This window comes from Salvelinus alpinus, chromosome 2 (genome assembly GCF_045679555.1).
Source record: "Salvelinus alpinus chromosome 2, SLU_Salpinus.1, whole genome shotgun sequence".
Lineage (NCBI taxonomy): Eukaryota > Metazoa > Chordata > Actinopteri > Salmoniformes > Salmonidae > Salvelinus > Salvelinus alpinus.
Window position 1 is genome coordinate 94,643,749 of NC_092087.1, and position 17,500 is coordinate 94,661,248.

At 43.3% G+C, this 17,500-nt stretch overlaps 3 protein-coding genes across 6 annotated transcripts in view; 2 read left to right on the forward strand and 1 right to left on the reverse strand.

Moving 5' to 3' along the window:
• Nucleotides 1-16,545, forward strand: part of LOC139545540 (adhesion G protein-coupled receptor E5-like) — a 57,389-nt gene extending 40,844 nt beyond the window's left edge. Inside the window, exons 13-17 of the mRNA XM_071353437.1 lie at nucleotides 1,972-2,067; nucleotides 2,338-2,496; nucleotides 10,617-10,788; nucleotides 10,880-10,981; nucleotides 11,147-16,545. Of these exons, the coding sequence (XP_071209538.1) occupies nucleotides 1,972-2,067; nucleotides 2,338-2,496; nucleotides 10,617-10,788; nucleotides 10,880-10,981; nucleotides 11,147-11,188 (571 nt within the window). The 3' untranslated portion in view covers nucleotides 11,189-16,545. The remainder of the gene's footprint in view (nucleotides 1-1,971; nucleotides 2,068-2,337; nucleotides 2,497-10,616; nucleotides 10,789-10,879; nucleotides 10,982-11,146) is intronic.
• Nucleotides 1-17,500, reverse strand: part of LOC139545504 (adhesion G protein-coupled receptor E5-like) — a 494,332-nt gene that overhangs the window by 217,150 nt on the left and 259,682 nt on the right. The window lies entirely within an intron of this gene.
• LOC139545517 (adhesion G protein-coupled receptor E5-like) overlaps nucleotides 1-17,500 on the forward strand; it is a 106,862-nt gene that overhangs the window by 37,333 nt on the left and 52,029 nt on the right. The gene's annotated exons all lie outside the window — the stretch shown is intronic.

A 17,500-nucleotide genomic window follows, 5' to 3' on the forward strand; every position in this document is an offset into this window, starting at 1 on the left:
CTTCTTACGGAGCCACTCCTTAGTTGCCAAGGCTGTGTGCTTCGTGTCGTTGTCATGCTGGAAGACCCAGCCACGACCCATCTTCAATGCTCTTACTGAGGGAAGGAGGTTGTTGGCCAAGATCTCGCGATACATGGCCCCATCCATCCTCCCCTCAATACGGTGCAGTCGTCCTGTCCCCTTTGCAGAAAAGCATCCCCAAAGAATGATGTTTCCACCTCCATGCTTCACGGTTGGGATGGTGTTCTTGGGGTTGTACTCATACTTCTTCTTCCTCCAAACACGGCGAGTGGAGTTAGACCAAAAAGCTCTATTTTTGTCTCATCAGACCACATGACCTTCTCCCATTCCTCCTCTGGATCATCCAGATGGTCATTGGCAAACTTCAGACAGGCCTGGACATGCACTGGCTTAAGCAGGGGGACCTTGCGTGCGCTGCAGGATTTTAATCCATGACGGCGTAGTGTGTTACTAATGGTTTTCTTTGAGACTGTGGTCCCAGCTCTCTTCAGGTCATTGACCAGGTCCTGCCGTGTAGTTCTGGGCTGATCCCTCACCTTCCTCATGATCATTGATGCCCCACGAGGTGAAATCTTGCATGGAGCCCCAGACCGAGGGTGATTGACCGTCATCTTGAACTTCTTCCATTTTCTAATAATTGCGCCAACAGTTGTTTCCTTCTCACCAAGCTGCTTGCCTATTGTCCTGTAGCCCATCCCAGCCTTGTGCAGGTCTACAATTTTATCCCTGATGTCCTTACACAGCTCTCTGGTCTTGGCCATTGTGGAGAGGTTGGAATCTGTTTGATTGTGTGTGGACAGGTGTCTTTTATACAGGTAACGAGTTCAAACAGGTGCAGTTAATACAGGTAATGAGTGGAGAACAGGAGGGCTTCTTAAAGAAAAACGAACAGGTCTGTGAGAGCCGGAATTCTTACTGGTTGGTAGGTGATCAAATACTTATGTCATGCAATAAAATGCAAATTAATTATTTAAAAATCATACAATGTGATTTTCTGGATTTTTGTTTTAGATTCCGTCTCTCACAGTTGAAGTGTACCTATGATAAAAATTACAGACCTCTACATGCTTTGTAAGTAGGAAAACCTGCAAAATCGGCAGTGTATCAAATACTTGTTCTCCCCACTGTATATCTTATCTATTATATACGTGTTTTATATTTCTTAACTATTATATATGTTTCTTATCTATTATATATTCTATTTTATTATATATGTTTCTTATCTATTATATATTTGTAACGGCAGCCTTCCCTCTCTTCACGAGAAGAGAGAGTGTAGCAGGGACCGGACCAACACGCAGCGTAGCCAGTGCTCAACATGTTTAATACGACAAATAAACGTGAACACTTACAAAACAAAATAACAAATGTGGCAAACCGATACAGTCCTTTCTGGTGCAGACAAAACACAAAGACAGGAAACAACCACCCACAAAATCCCAACACAAAACAAGCCACCTATATATGATTCTCAATCAGGGACAACGATTGACAGCTGCCTCTGATTGAGAACCATATTAGGCCAAACATAGAAACAGACAAACTAGACACAGCTCACGTCCTGACCAACACTAAAACAAGCAAAACACATAAGAACTATGGTCAGGACGTGACAATATTCTACTTTATTATATATGTTTCTTATCTATTATATATTCTATTTTATTAGATATGTTTCTTATCTATTATATATTCTACTTTATTATATATGTGTTTTATATTTCTTATCTATTATATATTCTATTTTATTATATATGTTTCTTATCTATTATATATTCTATTTTATTATATATATTTCTTATCTATTATCTATTATTATTATTTTTATTATCATTATTTTTCTTACTCTAGACCTCTGTACCTGTATTTTATGTTTATATTTGATTAGTCATATTGTAAACCTCTGTACCTGTATTTTATGAACCTCTGTGATTCTTCTTCTTACTGTAGACCTCTGTACCTGTATGCTGTGGGATATGGACTGCCACTGGCTATAGTCATCATCTCTGCTATCACCTACCCAGATGGATACGGTACCACACAACAGTGAGTACAGTGTGTCTGAGTCTCTAACTCTCTGTGTGTGTGTGTGTGTGTCTGTCTGTGTGGGTGTGTGTGTGTGAATAAAATAAAAAGTAACACAATAAACTAACAATAACGGGGTACCGGTACCAAGTCAATGTGCAGGGGTGTAGGTTAGTCGAGGTAATTTGTAAATGTAGGTAGGGGTAAAGGGGGTGGTCAACGTAAATAGTCATAGATATAACATGTATATAACCCAAATCTAATGTTATCCTCTCTGTGTGTCTCTGTCAGCTGTTGGTTGTCTCTGGAGAGAGGATTCATCTGGAGTTTCTTCGGCCCAGTGTGCACCATCATCATTCTCAACGTTTTCTTCTTCATCATCACTGTCTGGAGGCTGGCCCAGAAGTTCTCTAGTCTCAACACTAACCTCTCCAACCTACGCAAGATCAAGTAAGGAGAGAGAGAGAGAGAGAGAGAGAGAGAGAGAGAGAGAGAGAGAGAGAGAGAGAGAGAGAGAGAGAGAGAGAGAGAGAGAGAGAGAGAGAGAGAGAGAGAGAGAGAGAGAGAGAGAGAGAGAGAGAGAGAGAGAGAGAGAGAGAGAGAGAGAGAGAGAGAGAGAGAGATATATAATGGAGGGAGAGAGAGAGAGTGTGTAACCTATACACTAGGAGTCAGAAAGGAGAGTTTAATAATGGAAGGATGAGGGAGAGAGAGATAGTGTGTAACCTATACACTAAGAGTCAGGAAGCAGGTGCAGAAGGAGAGTTTAATAATGGAGGGAGAGAGAGAGAGAGAGAGAGTGTGTAACCTATACACTAGGAGTCAGGAAGCAGGTGCAGAAGGAGAGTTTAATAATGGAGGGATGAGGGAGAGAGAGATAGTGTGTAACCTATACACTAAGAGTCAGGAAGCAGGTGCAGAAGGAGAGTTTAATAATGGAGGGAGAGAGAGAGAGTGTGTAACCTATACACTAGGAGTCAGGAAGCAGGTGCAGAAGGAGGGTTTAATAATGAGAACAAGCAGATAAACACAACAGGAGCAGCGTACTGAACGTGAACGAAACCAATACCGCCTGAAGGCAGGCTACTGAGGGCTAAATAAAGGGGAAGAAATCAAGGTAATGATGAAGTCCAAGTGTGCATAGCGATGGGGAGAAGGTGTGCATAACGATGGGGAGACGGTGTGCGTAACGATGGGGAGCAGGTTTTCATAACGATGGGTGTAGGTTTGCATAAAGATGGGGAGCAGGCTCTCAAAACGATGGGGAGCAGGCTCTCAAAACGATGGGGAGCAGGGATTATTAACGATGGGGAGCAGGGGTTATTAATGATGGGGAGCAGGGGTTATTAATGATGGGGAGCAGGGGTTATTAATGATGGGGAGCAGGTGTTATTAATGATGGGGAGCAGGGGTTATTAATGATGGGGAGCAGAGTTTTTAATGATGGGGAGCAGGTGTTATTAATGATGGGGAGCAGGGGTTATTAATGATGGGGAGCAGGTGTTATTAACGATGGGGAGCAGGTGTTATTAATGATGGGGAGCAGGGGTTATTAATGATGGGGAGCAGGTGTTATTAATGATGGGGAGCAGGGGTTATTAACGATGGGGAGCAGGGGTTATTAACGATGGGGAGCAGGTGTTATTAATGATGGGGAGCAGGTGTTATTAATGATGGGGAGCAGGTGTTATTAATGATGGGGAGCAGGTGTTATTAATGATGGGGAGCAGGTGTTATTAATGATGGGGAGCAGGTGTTATTAATGATGGGGAGCAGGTGTTATTAATGATGGGGAGCAGGGGTTATTAATGATGGGGAGCAGTGTTATTAATGATGGGGAGGAGGTGTTATTAATGATGGGGAGCAGGGGTTATTAATGATGGGGAGCAGGTGTTATTAATGATGAGGAGCAGGGATTATTAATGATGGGGAGCAGGAGTTATTAATGATGAGGAGCAGAGGGTTATTAACAATGGGGAGCAGGTGTTATTAATGATGGGGAACAGGTGTTATTAATGATGGGGTGCATGGGTTATTAATGATGGGGAGCAGGGGTTATTAATGATGGGGAGCAGGTGTTATTAATGATGAGGAGCAGGGGTTATTAACGATGGGGAGCAGGTGTTATTAATGATGGGGAGCAGGTGTTATTAATGATGGGGAGCAGGTTTTATTAATGATGGGGAGCAGGGGTTATTAATGATGGGGAGCAGGTGTTAATAACGATGGGGAGCAGGTGTTATTAATGATGGGGAGCAGGTGTGCGTAACTATGGGGAGCAGGTGTTATTAATGATGGGGAGCAGGTGTTATTAATGATGGGGAGAAGGTGTTATTAATGATGGGGAGCAGGTGTTATTAATAATGGGGAGAAGGTGTTATTAATGATGGGGAGCAGGGGTTATTAATGATGGGGAGAAGGTGTTATTAATGATGGGGAGCAGGGGTTATTAATGATGGGGAGCAGGGGTTATTAATGATGTGGAGCAGGTGTTATTAATGATGGGGAGCAGGGGTTATTAATGATGGGGAGCAGGTGTTATTAATGATGGGGTGCAGGGGTTATTAATGATGGGGAGCAGGTGTTATTAATGATGGGGAGCAGGTGTTATTAATGATGGGGAGCAGGTGTTATTAATGATGGGGAGCAGGTGTTATTAATGATGGGGAGCAGGGGTTATTAATGATGGGGAGCAGGGGTTATTAACGATGGGGAGCAGGTGTTATTAATGATGGGGAGCAGGTGTTATTAATGATGGGGAGTAGGTGTTATTAATGATGGGGAGCAGGGGTTATTAATGATGGGGAGCAGGTGTTATTAATGATGGGGAGCAGGGGTTATTAATGATGGGGAGCAGGAGTTATTAATGATGGGGAGCAGGTGTTATTAATGATGGGGAGCAGGGGTTATTAATGATGGGGAGCAGGTGTTATTAATGATGGGGAGCAGGTGTTATTAATGATGGGGAGCAGGGGTTATTAATGATGGGGAGCAGGTGTTAATAACGATGGGGAGCAGGTGTTATTAATGATGGGGAGAAGGTGTGCGTAACTATGGGGAGCAGGTGTTATTAATGATGGGGAGCAGGTGTTATTAATGATGGGGAGAATGTGTTATTAATGATGGGGAGCAGGTGTTATTAATGATGTGGAGAAGGTGTTATTAACGATGGGGAGCAGGTGTTATTAATGATGGGGAGCAGGTGTTATTAATGATGGGGAGCAGGTGTTATTAATGATGGGGAGCAGGTGTTATTAATGATGGGGAGCAGGTGTTATTAATGATGGGGAGCAGGTGTTATTAATGATGGGGAGCAGGTGTTATTAATGATGGGGAGCAGGGGTTATTAATGATGGGGAGCAGTGTTATTAATGATGGGGAGCAGGTGTTATTAATGATGGGGAGCAGGGGTTATTAATGATGGGGAGCAGGTGTTATTAATGATGAGGAGCAGGGATTATTAATGATGGGGAGCAGGGGTTATTAATGATGAGGAGCAGAGGGTTATTAACGATGGGGAGTAGGTGTTATTAATGATGGGGAACAGGTGTTATTAATGATGGGGTGCATGGGTTATTAATGATGGGGAGCAGGGGTTATTAATGATGGGGAGCAGGTGTTATTAATGATGAGGAGCAGGGGTTATTAACGATGGGGAGCAGGTGTTATTAATGATGGGGAGCAGGTGTTATTAATGATGGGGAGCAGGTGTTATTAATGATGGGGAGCAGGTGTGCGTAACTATGGGGAGCAGGTGTTATTAATGATGGGGAGCAGGTGTTATTAATGATGGGGAGAAGGTGTTATTAATGATGGGGAGCAGGTGTTATTAATAATGGGGAGAAGGTGTTATTAATGATGGGGAGCAGGGGTTATTAATGATGGGGAGAAGGTGTTATTAATGATGGGGAGCAGGGGTTATTAATGATGGGGAGCAGGGGTTATTAATGATGTGGAGCAGGTGTTATTAATGATGGGGAGCAGGTGTTATTAATGATGGGGTGCAGGGGTTATTAATGATGGGGAGCAGGGGTTATTAATGATGGGGAGCAGGTGTTATTAATGATGGGGAGCAGGGGTTATTAATGATGGGGAGCAGGTGTTATTAATGATGGGGAGCAGGGGTTATTGATGATGGGGAGCAGGGGTTATTAACGATGGGGAGCAGGTGTTATTAATGATGGGGAGCAGGTGTTATTAATGATGGGGAGTAGGTGTTATTAATGATGGGGAGCAGGGGTTATTAATGATGGGGAGCAGGTGTTATTAATGATGGGGAGCAGGTGTTATTAATGATGGGGAGCAGGTGTTATTAATGATGGGGAGCAGGTGTTATTAATGATGGGGAGCAGGGGTTATTAATGATGGGGAGCAGGTGTTATTAATGATGGGGAGCAGGTGTTATTAATGATGGGGAGCAGGGGTTATTAATGATGGGGAGCAGGGGTTATTAATGATGGGGAGCAGGTGTTAATAACGATGGGGAGCAGGTGTTATTAATGATGGGGAGAAGGTGTGCGTAACTATGGGGAGCAGGTGTTATTAATGATGGGGAGCAGGTGTTATTAATGATGGGGAGAATGTGTTATTAATGATGGGGAGCAGGTGTTATTAATGATGGGGAGAAGGTGTTATTAATGATGGGGAGCAGGTGTTATTAATGATGGGGAGAAGGTGTTATTAATGATGGGGAGCAGGTGTTATTAATGATGGGGAGCAGGTGTCATTAATGATGGGGAGCAGGGGTTATTAATGATGGGGAGCAGGGTTTATTAATGATGGGGAGCAGGGGTTATTAATGATGGGGAGCAGGGGTTATTAACGATGGGGAGCAGGTGTAATTAATGATGGGGAGCAGGTATTATTAATGATGGGGAGCAGGTGTTATTAATGATGGGGAGCAGGGGTTATTAATTATGGGGAGCAGGGTGTTATTAATGATGGGGAGCAGGTGTTATTAATGATGGGGAGTAGGTGTTATTAATGATGGGGAGCAGGTGTTATTAATGATGGGGAGCAGGTGTTATTAATGATGGGGAGCAGGTGTTATTAATGATGGGGAGCAGGGGTTATTAATGATGGGGAGCAGGGGTTATTAATGATGGGGAGCAGGTGTTATTAACGATGGGGAGAAGGTGTTATTAACGATGGGGAGCAGGTGTTATTAATGATGGGGAGAAGGTGTTATTAATGATGGGGAGCAGGTGTTATTAATGATGGGGAGAATGTGTTATTAATGATGGGGAGCAGGTGTTATTAATGATGGGGAGAAGGTGTTATTAATGATGGGGAGCAGGTGTTATTAATGATGGGGAGAAGGTGTTATTAATGATGGGGAGCAGGTGTTATTAATGATGGGGAGCAGGTGTCATTAATGATGGGGAGCAGGGGTTATTAATGATGGGGAGCAGGGTTTATTAATGATGGGGAGCAGGGGTTATTAATGATGGGGAGCAGGGGTTATTAACGATGGGGAGCAGGTGTTATTAATGATGGGGAGCAGGTATTATTAATGATGGGGAGCAGGTGTTATTAATGATGGGGAGCAGGGGTTATTAATTATGGGGAGCAGGGTGTTATTAATGATGGGGAGCAGGTGTTATTAATGATGGGGAGTAGGTGTTATTAATGATGGGGAGCAGGTGTTATTAATGATGGGGAGCAGGTGTTATTAATGATGGGGAGCAGGTGTTATTAATGATGGGGAGCAGGGGTTATTAATGATGGGGAGCAGGGGTTATTAATGATGGGGAGCAGGTGTTATTAACGATGGGGAGAAGGTGTTATTAACGATGGGGAGCAGGTGTTATTAATGATGGGGAGAAGGTGTTATTAATGATGGGGAGCAGGGGTTATTAATGATGGGGAGCAGGGGTTATTAATGATGGGGAGAAGGTGTTATTAATGATGGGGAGCAGGGGTTATTAATGATGGGGAGCAGGTGTTATTAATGATGGGGAGCAGAGGTTATTAATGATGGGGAGCAGGGGTTATTAATGATGAGGAGCAGGGGTTATTAACGATGGGGAGCAGGTGTTATTAATGATGGGGAGCAGGGGTTATTAATGATGGGGAGCAGGGGTTATTAATGATGGGGAGCAGGTGTTAATAACGATGGGGAGCAGGTGTTATTAATGATGGGGAGCAGGTGTGCGTAACTATGGGGAGCAGGTGTTATTAATGATGGGGAGCAGGTGTTATTAACGATGGGGAGAAGGTGTTATTAATGATGGGGAGCAGGTGTTATTAATGATGGGGAGAAGGTGTTATTAATGATGGGGAGCAGGTGTTATTAATGATGGGGAGAAGGTGTTATTAATGATGGGGAGCAGGTGTTATTAATGATGGGGAGCAGGTGTTATTAATGATGGGGAGCAGGGGTTATTAATGATGGGGAGCAGGTGTTATTAATGATGGGGAGCAGGGTTTATTAATGATGGGGAGCAGGTGTTATTAATGATGGGGAGCAGGGGTTATTAATGATGGGGAGCAGGGGTTATTAATGATGGGGAGCAGGGGTTATTAATGATGGGGAGCAGGGGTTATTAATGATGGGGAGCAGGTTTATTAACGATGGTGAGCAGGTGTTATTAATGATGGGGAGCAGGTGTTATTAATGATGGGGAGCAGGTTTTCAAAACGATGGGGAGCAGGGGTTATTAATGATGGGGAGAAAATGTGATTAATGATGGGGAGCAGGGGTGAATAACGATGGTTGCCAGGACCGGTGGTTAGTACAAAAAACTGTACTAAAACTCTCCACCTCCTCCTCCTCCACAATGTGGATCAGGTGTGGTTAACGATGGGGAGAAGGAGTTATTAACGATGGGGAGCAGGTGTGCGTAACTATGGGGAGCAGGTGTTATTAATGATGGGGAGCAGGTGTGCGTAACTATGGGGAGCAGGTGTTATTAATGATGGGGAGAAGGTGTGAATAACGATGGGGAGCAGGTGTTATTAATGATGGGGAGCAGGTGTGCGTAACTATGGGGAGCAGGTGTTATTAACTATGGGGAGCAGGTGTTATTAATGATGGGGAGAAGGTGTGAATAACGATGGGGAACAGGTGTTATTAATGATGGGGAGCAGGTGTTATTAATGATGGGGAGCAGGTGTTATTAATGATGGGGAGCAGGTGTGCGTAACTACGGGGAGCAGGTATTATTAATGATGGGGAGAAGGTGTGCGTAACTATGGGGAGCAGGTGTGCGTAACTATGGGGAGTAGGTGTTATTAATGATGGGGTGAAGGTGTGAATAACGATGGGGAGAAGGGGTGCATAACAATGGTTGCCAGGACCGGTGTTTAGTAGAGTTTTTTAAACCAAAACTCTCTTCCTCCCCCTCCTCCTCCCCACCTCTTCCTCCTCCGCCTCACTCCTCCCTTCCCCTCTGCCCTTCTTCCTTCTCAACTATCTCCCCTTCTCCTCCTCCCCCTCCCTCCTCTTCCTTCCTTCCTTCCCCAATTCTCTCCTTCCTTCTCAACTCCCTGTCGCCCTCTCCTCCCCTCCTCCGTCCCCCACTCCTCCTTCCTTCCCCCTCCCTCCCTCCCTCCCTCCCTCCCTCCCTCCCTCCCTCCCTCCCTCCCTCCCTCCCTCCCTCCCTCCCTCCCTCCCTCCCTCCCTCCCGTCCTCCCTCCTTCCTCCCTCCTCCCCAACCCTCCTCGTTCTCCCTTCCCCTCTTTGCTCCTTCCTTCTCAACTCTCTCCCCTTCTCCTCTTCCCCTCCCTCCTCCTACTTTCCTTCCCCCAATTCCCTCCTTCCTTCTCAACTCCCACTCGCCCCCTCCTCCCCTCCTCCGTCCCCCACTCCTCCTCCCCCTCTCCCTCCCTCCTCCTTCCCGTCCTCCCTACTTCCTCCCTCCTCCTCCTCCCTCCTCCTTCTCCCTTCCCCTCTTTGCTCCTTCCTTCTCAACTCTCTCCCCTTCTCCTCCTCCCCCTCCCTCCTCCTACCTTCCTTCACCCAATTCCCTCTCTTCCTTCTCAACTCCCACTCGCTCCCTCCTCCCCTCCTCCGTCCCCTTCTCCTCCACCCTCTCTCCATCCTCCCTCTCTTCCCTCCTCCTCCCCCCTCTCCCTCCCTCCTCCTTCCTTCCTTCCTTCCCCCTCCCTCTCTCCTCTTGTCCTCCCCCTTCCCTCCCCCTGTCCTCCTCCCTCCTTACCCCTCCACCCTCCTTCCATCTCCTCTCTCCCTCCACCCCTCTCCTTCCTCCCCCTTCCACTTCCTTCATCCTTCCGCCCCCCTCTCTCATCCTTCCCCTCCCTACTTCATCCTCCCTCCTCCCTCCCTCCTTCCTTCCTCTTCCCCCATCCTCCCTCCTCCTCTCTCCCTCCCCCCACTCCCCTCCCCCCTCCTCCTCCCTCCCTCCTCCCCCTCCTTCCTCCTCCCTCCCTTCTTCCTCCTCCCTCCCTCCCCACCCTCCCCATCCCTCCTCCTTCCCGACCTCCCTCCTTCCTCCCCTCCTCCTCCCTCCTTCCTCCTCCCTCCCTCCCCACCCTCACCCCCTCCCTCCTACTTCCCGTCCTCCCTCCCCTCCTCCCTCCTCCCCCTCCTGTTCCCTCTCTCTCTCCAGGGTGTTCACAGTGACAGCAGTGGCCCAGCTGTGTGTGTTGGGTACTATGTGGATATTTGGAGTGTTCCAGTTCCAAGAGGAGGGGACAGTGGTCATGACATATCTCTTCACTATCCTCAACTCTCTACAGGGAGCACTGCTGTTCATCATGCACTGCCTACTGAACAAAACGGTATAGTGTGTGTGTGTGTGTGTGTGTGTGTGTGTGTGTGTGCGTGTGTGTAGTGTGTGTGTGTAACACTGTGCTCTGCTGCCCTCATCAGGTTAGAGAGGAGTATTGCAAGCTGCTGTCCTGTATCTGCACACCACAGAAGAAGAGATACTCAGAGGTCAGCACTACCAACCGTTCCTCCAGCCAATCCCAGGTACACACACACACACACACACACACACACACACACACACACACACACACACACACACACACACACACACACACACACACACACACACACACACAGACACATACGCACACACAAACACCACTTTCATTAAGTTAACCTCTGTCCTTTGACCTTTGTCTGTCCTAGGGGTCAAGGAGCGCAGAGAACACGGGGGAGTCGCAGATATGACGTCACCAAACCTCCATAATGCACCTCTTTACTCCCCCTCCCATGACAAATGTTCCCACTAGACGGCCAAACTGTAAAGTCAAAATGGTCGATATCCTAAACATTTATGAAAACAAAGCTTTGCGTTTAGTAGTGTGGTTAAGATACATTGTAGAAATGGGCAGGGTTTCTGATTTAGCGTCTTGGCCAGATAGTGACACACCAGAAACACTCAGCCCGAGGATAGTACTGTTCAGGCCAGGTTAGTAGAACATGTGTCCAACTAGCCCGACGGATAGTAAAAATGTTAGTCCACTAGCCAGGTTGGCCAGTGCCCAAAATCCTTCAGTTACATCCCTGATTAGACACTTCATATCAAACTTGATGTTAACCACTGTCTTATCAAGCATTAGGTTATCCAATCAGAAGTTATGTGATCTTCATGTCATCCAATAGGAATCCATATGATATTTATGTCATCCAATCAGAAGTTATGTGATCTTTATGTCATCCAATCAAAGTTATATGATCTTTATGTCATCCAATAGGAATCTATATGATATTTATGTCAACCAATAGAAAAAGAAAATCCTCTTTTTGAAATTTTCACAACCACAAAAGAAAGGTACTATTTTACACCACTTCGATGAAACCAAAAACATGATAAACAGAAGCTGTCTTCCTTTACATGAATGTGATAGATGTATAGTAATATTTATTACCAAGAGTACAAGATAGGGTGACTTTTCTACACAAATAAATCCAGAGGGATTTAGAAAAACCTAATGTGAACCTTATGTGAAGATATGTGTTAGTTGTGACCAAATGGACTGTTATACTGTAAATGTGTATTGATCTTTAACACTTTATTAACTTCTTATGGCTGAAGGGGCAGTATTGAGTAGCTTGGATGAAAGGTGCCCATTGTAAACGGCCAGCTCCTCAGTCTCAGTTGCTAATATATGCATATTATTATTAGTATTGGATAGAAAACACTCTAACGTTTCTAAAACTGTTTGAATTAAGTCTGTGAGATTAACAGAACTTATATGGCAGGCAAAAACCTGAGAAGTTCCACTTCCTGTTTGGATTTTTTCTGGGGGTGCCATATTTTCAACCAAGCTCTTATTGAAAATACAGAGAGATATTGATGGGTTTTCACTTCCTACGGCTTCCACTAGAAGTCAACAGTCAATAGAACTAAGTCTGATGACTCAAATGTGAAGGGGGGTCGAAGGAGACAGAATTTAGTATGAGGTGCCATGAGGTGACCATACACGCGTTCACGTGAGAGGCAGCTCCGTTCCATCTCTCAATTGAAGTCGATTTAATTCTACGGTTGGAACATTATTCAAGATGTATGTTAACAACATTCTAAAGATTGATTCAATACATCGTTTGACATGTTTCTACTGACTGTAACGGAACGTTTGGACATTCCGTCACGTTATAGTGGTCGCGCTTTGAGACTTTGGTTAGGGTTTTTGGTAAACAATTCGAAAGTAGCTAATTTGACATAAATAACGGACATGAACGAACAAATCAAGCATTTATTGTGGACCTGGGATTCCTAGGACTGCTTTCGATGAATTCATCAAAGTTAAGAAAACATTTATCATGTATTTTCTGGTTTCTGTTGAGTCCAACATGGTGGCTAATTTGGCTAATTATCTGAGCTCCGTCTCAGATTATTGCATGGTTTATATTTCCGTAAAGTTTTTTTGAAATCTGACACAGCGGTTGCATTAAGGAGAGGTATATCTATAATTCTATGTGTATTACTTGTATTATCATTTATATTTATGTTGAGTATTTCTGTTGAAACGATTTGGCTATGCAAAGTCACTTGATGTTTTTGCAACTAGTGAATCTAACGCCTCAATGTAAACTCTGATTTTTTTATATTAATATGAATTTAATCAAACAAAACATGCATGTATTGTGTAACATGAAGTCCTATGAGTGTCATCTGATAAAAATAATCGAAGGTTAGTGATTAATTGTATCTCTATTCTGGTTTTTGTGAAGCTATCTTTAGCTGGAAAAAATGGCTGTGGTTATTGTGGTTTTGTGGTGACCTAACATAATCGTTTGTAGTGCTTTCGCTGAAAAGCCTATTTGAAATCGGACACTTTGGTGGGATTAACAACACGATTACCTTTAAAATGATATAAGACACATGAATGTCTGAGGAATTTTAATTATGAGATTTCTGTTTTTTGAATTTGGTGCCCTGCACTTCGACTGGCTGTTGTCATATCGATCCCGTTAACGGGACTGCAGCCATAAGAAGTTCTTAATAACTTTTAAGAATAAGCCTTTATAAATGAATATACATGTTTATAAATTATAAAAAATGTTGTACATTTTTACGGAATGGAAGGCTGGTAATATTTACACAATCTCATAAATGTTTACAAATATAGTTGTAAATAGTTTATAAATCGTTAAAAGGTTTTTTCATGATAGTTATTATCATGTGTTACCATGGACACCTCTATGCATATCATGAGATAGCATAAGATTTGTTGCGATCACTTGCAGTGCTTCGGTCCAAAAACAGCATTTATCAACCGGTGTTTTAGAAATTCCAATGTGAAGATTTCCAGAATCAGGAGGGAATAAACAGGAAATCTGGATTCTCCAACAGGGATTGTGACTCATAGCTCCATCTTAAAACCATTGGTACGTTTATCACTGGCCAACAATATATAGTGTAGCAATTCAGGGGCGGCGGGGGGGGGGGGGGGGGGGGGGTGTTGCCCTTAAACCTGGGTCCAGCAACTGTTAGCCTAACAAATTAGCCGTTACGCCAAGAGATCTGAACCGCTTGATAAAGTTGCTAGGTGTTGGGTTAAAGTTGTTTTAATAGTTGTATAGGTTTAGGAATATAGTACTGTACAGTTCTGCCATGGTAGAGGTCCTTAGGCACAGATCTAGGATCAGAATACAGTAAATTACTGTACAGTTCAGTAGGCACAGATCTAGGATCAGCTTAAACAAAACAAAACCTAACTTAAAGGGGTCATCCAGGATTGGTACATCCAGTTTTTTTACTTTTAAATGTGTGATTTATAGCTCTTGGTTCTTGTAGAATATTACTTAAAACTGCCTTGTGACCAGGTCAACTGTCGTTCCCCATCAGAACATTGAAGAATATTACTTATAACTGCCTTGTGAACAGGTCAACTGTCGTTCCCCATCAGAACATTGAAGAATATAACTTATAACTGCCTTTTGAACAGGTCAACTGTCGTTCCCCATCAGAACATTGAAGAATATAACTTACAACTGCCTTGTGACCAGGTCAACTGTCGTTCCCCATCAGAACCCCAACTATAAGCTTGTTTTACTCCATTGTTTGTAAACAATTTAAAGGTTCAAAACATGGTTAAAACAATTATGTTGATCTCATGGATGGTCAGTCCTTGCGTCCAGAGCTCCGTCGATGATTTTGAGAGTGGTTAAATTTCTCCAGTCCCATCCCTCAGCTGTTAACCACAACAAGTGGTGGGACGACCGGTTTGTTTATTTTTGAATCGCAGACTGCCCCTTTAAGGTTCCACCCTAGAACCTCCCAGAATAACCATAGAGATAAAGTAGAGTCTTAAAACGTCTTATGGCTGAGATCCCGTTAACGGGATCGATATGACAACAGCCAGTGAAAGTGCAGGGCGCCAAATTCAAAACAACAGAAATCTCATTAAAATTCCTCAGACATACAAGTATTTTACACCATTTTAAAGATAAACTTGTTGTTAATCCCACCACAGTGTCCGATTTCAAAAAGACTTTACGACGAAAGCACAGCAAATGATTATGTTAGGTCTGCACCTAGTCACAGAAAAACCCTGCCATTTTTCCAGCCAAAGAGAGGAGTCACAAAAAGCAGAAATATAGTTAAAATGAATCACTAACCTTTGATGATCTTCATCAGACGACACTTATAGGACTTCATGTTACACAATACATGTATGTTTTGTTCGATAAAGTTCATATTTATATCCAAAAATCTTAGTTTAGATTGGCGCGTTATGTTCAGTAATGTTTTGCCTCCAAAACATCCGGTGATTTTGCAGAGAGCCACATCAATTTACAGAAATACTCATAATAAACATTGATAAAAGATACAAGTATTATACGTGGAAATTTAGATAAACTTCTCCTTAATGCAACCGCTGTGTCAGATTTTTTTTTTTAAATACGGAAAAAGCACACCATGCTATAATCTGAGTACAGCGCTCAGAGCCCAAATAAGCCGTACAAATATCCACCTTGTTTTGGAGTCAACAGAAGTCAGAAATAGCATTATAAATATTCGCTTACCTTTGATGATCTTCATCAGAATGCACTCCCAGGAATCCCAGTTCCACAATAAATGTTTGTTTTGTTCGATAACGTCCATAATTTATGTCCAAATACTTCCTTTTTGTTCGCACGTTTAGTTCCAAAATCCAAAATGATGACGAGCAGGTCAGACAAAAGTCAATCAATTCTATTACAGTTCGTAGAAGCATGTCAAACGATGTATAGAATCAATCTTTAGGATGTTTTTAACATAAATCTTCAATAATGTTAAAACTGGAGAATTCCTTTGTCATCAGAAATGCGATGGAAAGCAGGTCGCTCTCACGAGAGCGCGCATGTTCAGCTCATTCCAGACACCTGACTCAAAGAGCTCTCCTTCCCTCATTCTTCACAGTAGAAGCATCAAACAAGGTTCTAAAGACTCTTGACATCTAGTGGAAGCCTTAAAAAGTGCAATATGACCAGTATCCCACTGTATATTTGATAGGCAAACCTACAAACCTCAGATTTCCCACTTCCTGGTTAGATTTTTTCTCAGGTTTTTTCCTGCCATATGAGTTCTGTTCTGTATACTCACAGACATCATTCAAACAGTTTTAGAAATGTCAGAGTGTTTTCTATCCAAATCTACTAATAATATGCATATCTTAGCTTCTGGGACTGAGTAGCAGGCAGTTTACTCTGGGCACCTTATTCATCCAAGCTACTCAATACTGCCCCCAGCCATAAGAAGTTAAAACAATCTAAACAATGTCTACATTCAATGTTGTATGCTTTTTATTCTATTCTGTTGCACTTTTACTTCGACAAGTTGTGTATTTTATACTTTTAGAGAACGTACCATTTTCATGTCCTTTATCAATACCGTTCTGAATGTAAGCATTTAGTGTTGTACTTGACTGTGTGTCTGTAGTGTGTGTGTGTGTGTGTGTGTGTGTGTGTGTGTGTGTGTGTGTGTGTGTGTGTGTGTGTGTGTGTGTGTGTGAGAGAGAGAGCGAGAGAGGCAGAGAGAGAGAGAGAGTGGGTGTGTTTTGGTAATTTTAACCACAATAAATTGTTGCTAGAAATAACCTACTGTAGATGTCTTCTTACACACACACACACACACACACACACACACACACACACACACACACACACACACACACACACACACACACACACACACACACACACACACACACACACACACACACACACACACACACACACACACACACTCACACACACACAAATTAGCCTCTGGGACTAGAATTATAGAGACAAAAAATAAATGTCAATACAACAGAATAATATCTGCATTAGTGTTTGTGTGTGTGTGTGTGTTGATAACCTTTTTTAAAGACATCCACATTCACACAGTGATATGAATCATATAGATCCATGATAGCAGGACGTGCATGTCTAGTTGTGTCGAACCTGAATGTGTTGAGGCCTACTCAGACCCTGGTGAGTGTCCATCCTGAGATCCCTTCTCTAATGACTTCTGTCCTACTTCACTTTCTATACAGTATATCCCTTCTCTAACGACTTCTGTCCTACTTCACTTTCTATACAGTATATCCCTTCTCTAACGACTTCTGTCCTACTTCAGTTTCTATACAGTAGATCCCTTCTCTAATGACTTCTGTCCGACTTCAGTTTCTATACAGTAGATCCCTTCTCTAATGACTTCTGTCCTACTTCACTTTCTATACAGTATATCCCTTCTCTAATGACTTCTGTCCTACTTCATTTTCTATACAGTATATCCCTTCTCTAACGACTTCTGTCCTACTTCACTTTCTATACAGTAGATCCCTTCTCTATTGACTTCGGTCCTACTTCACTTTCTATACAGTAGATCCCTTCTCTAATGACTTCTGTCCCACTTCAGTTTCTATACAGTAGATCCCTTCTCTAATGACTTCTGTCCTACTTCACTTTCAATACAGTATATCCCTTCTCTAATCACTTCTGTCCTACTTCACTTTCAATACAGTATATCCCTTCTCTAATGACTTCTGTCCTACTTCACTTTCAATA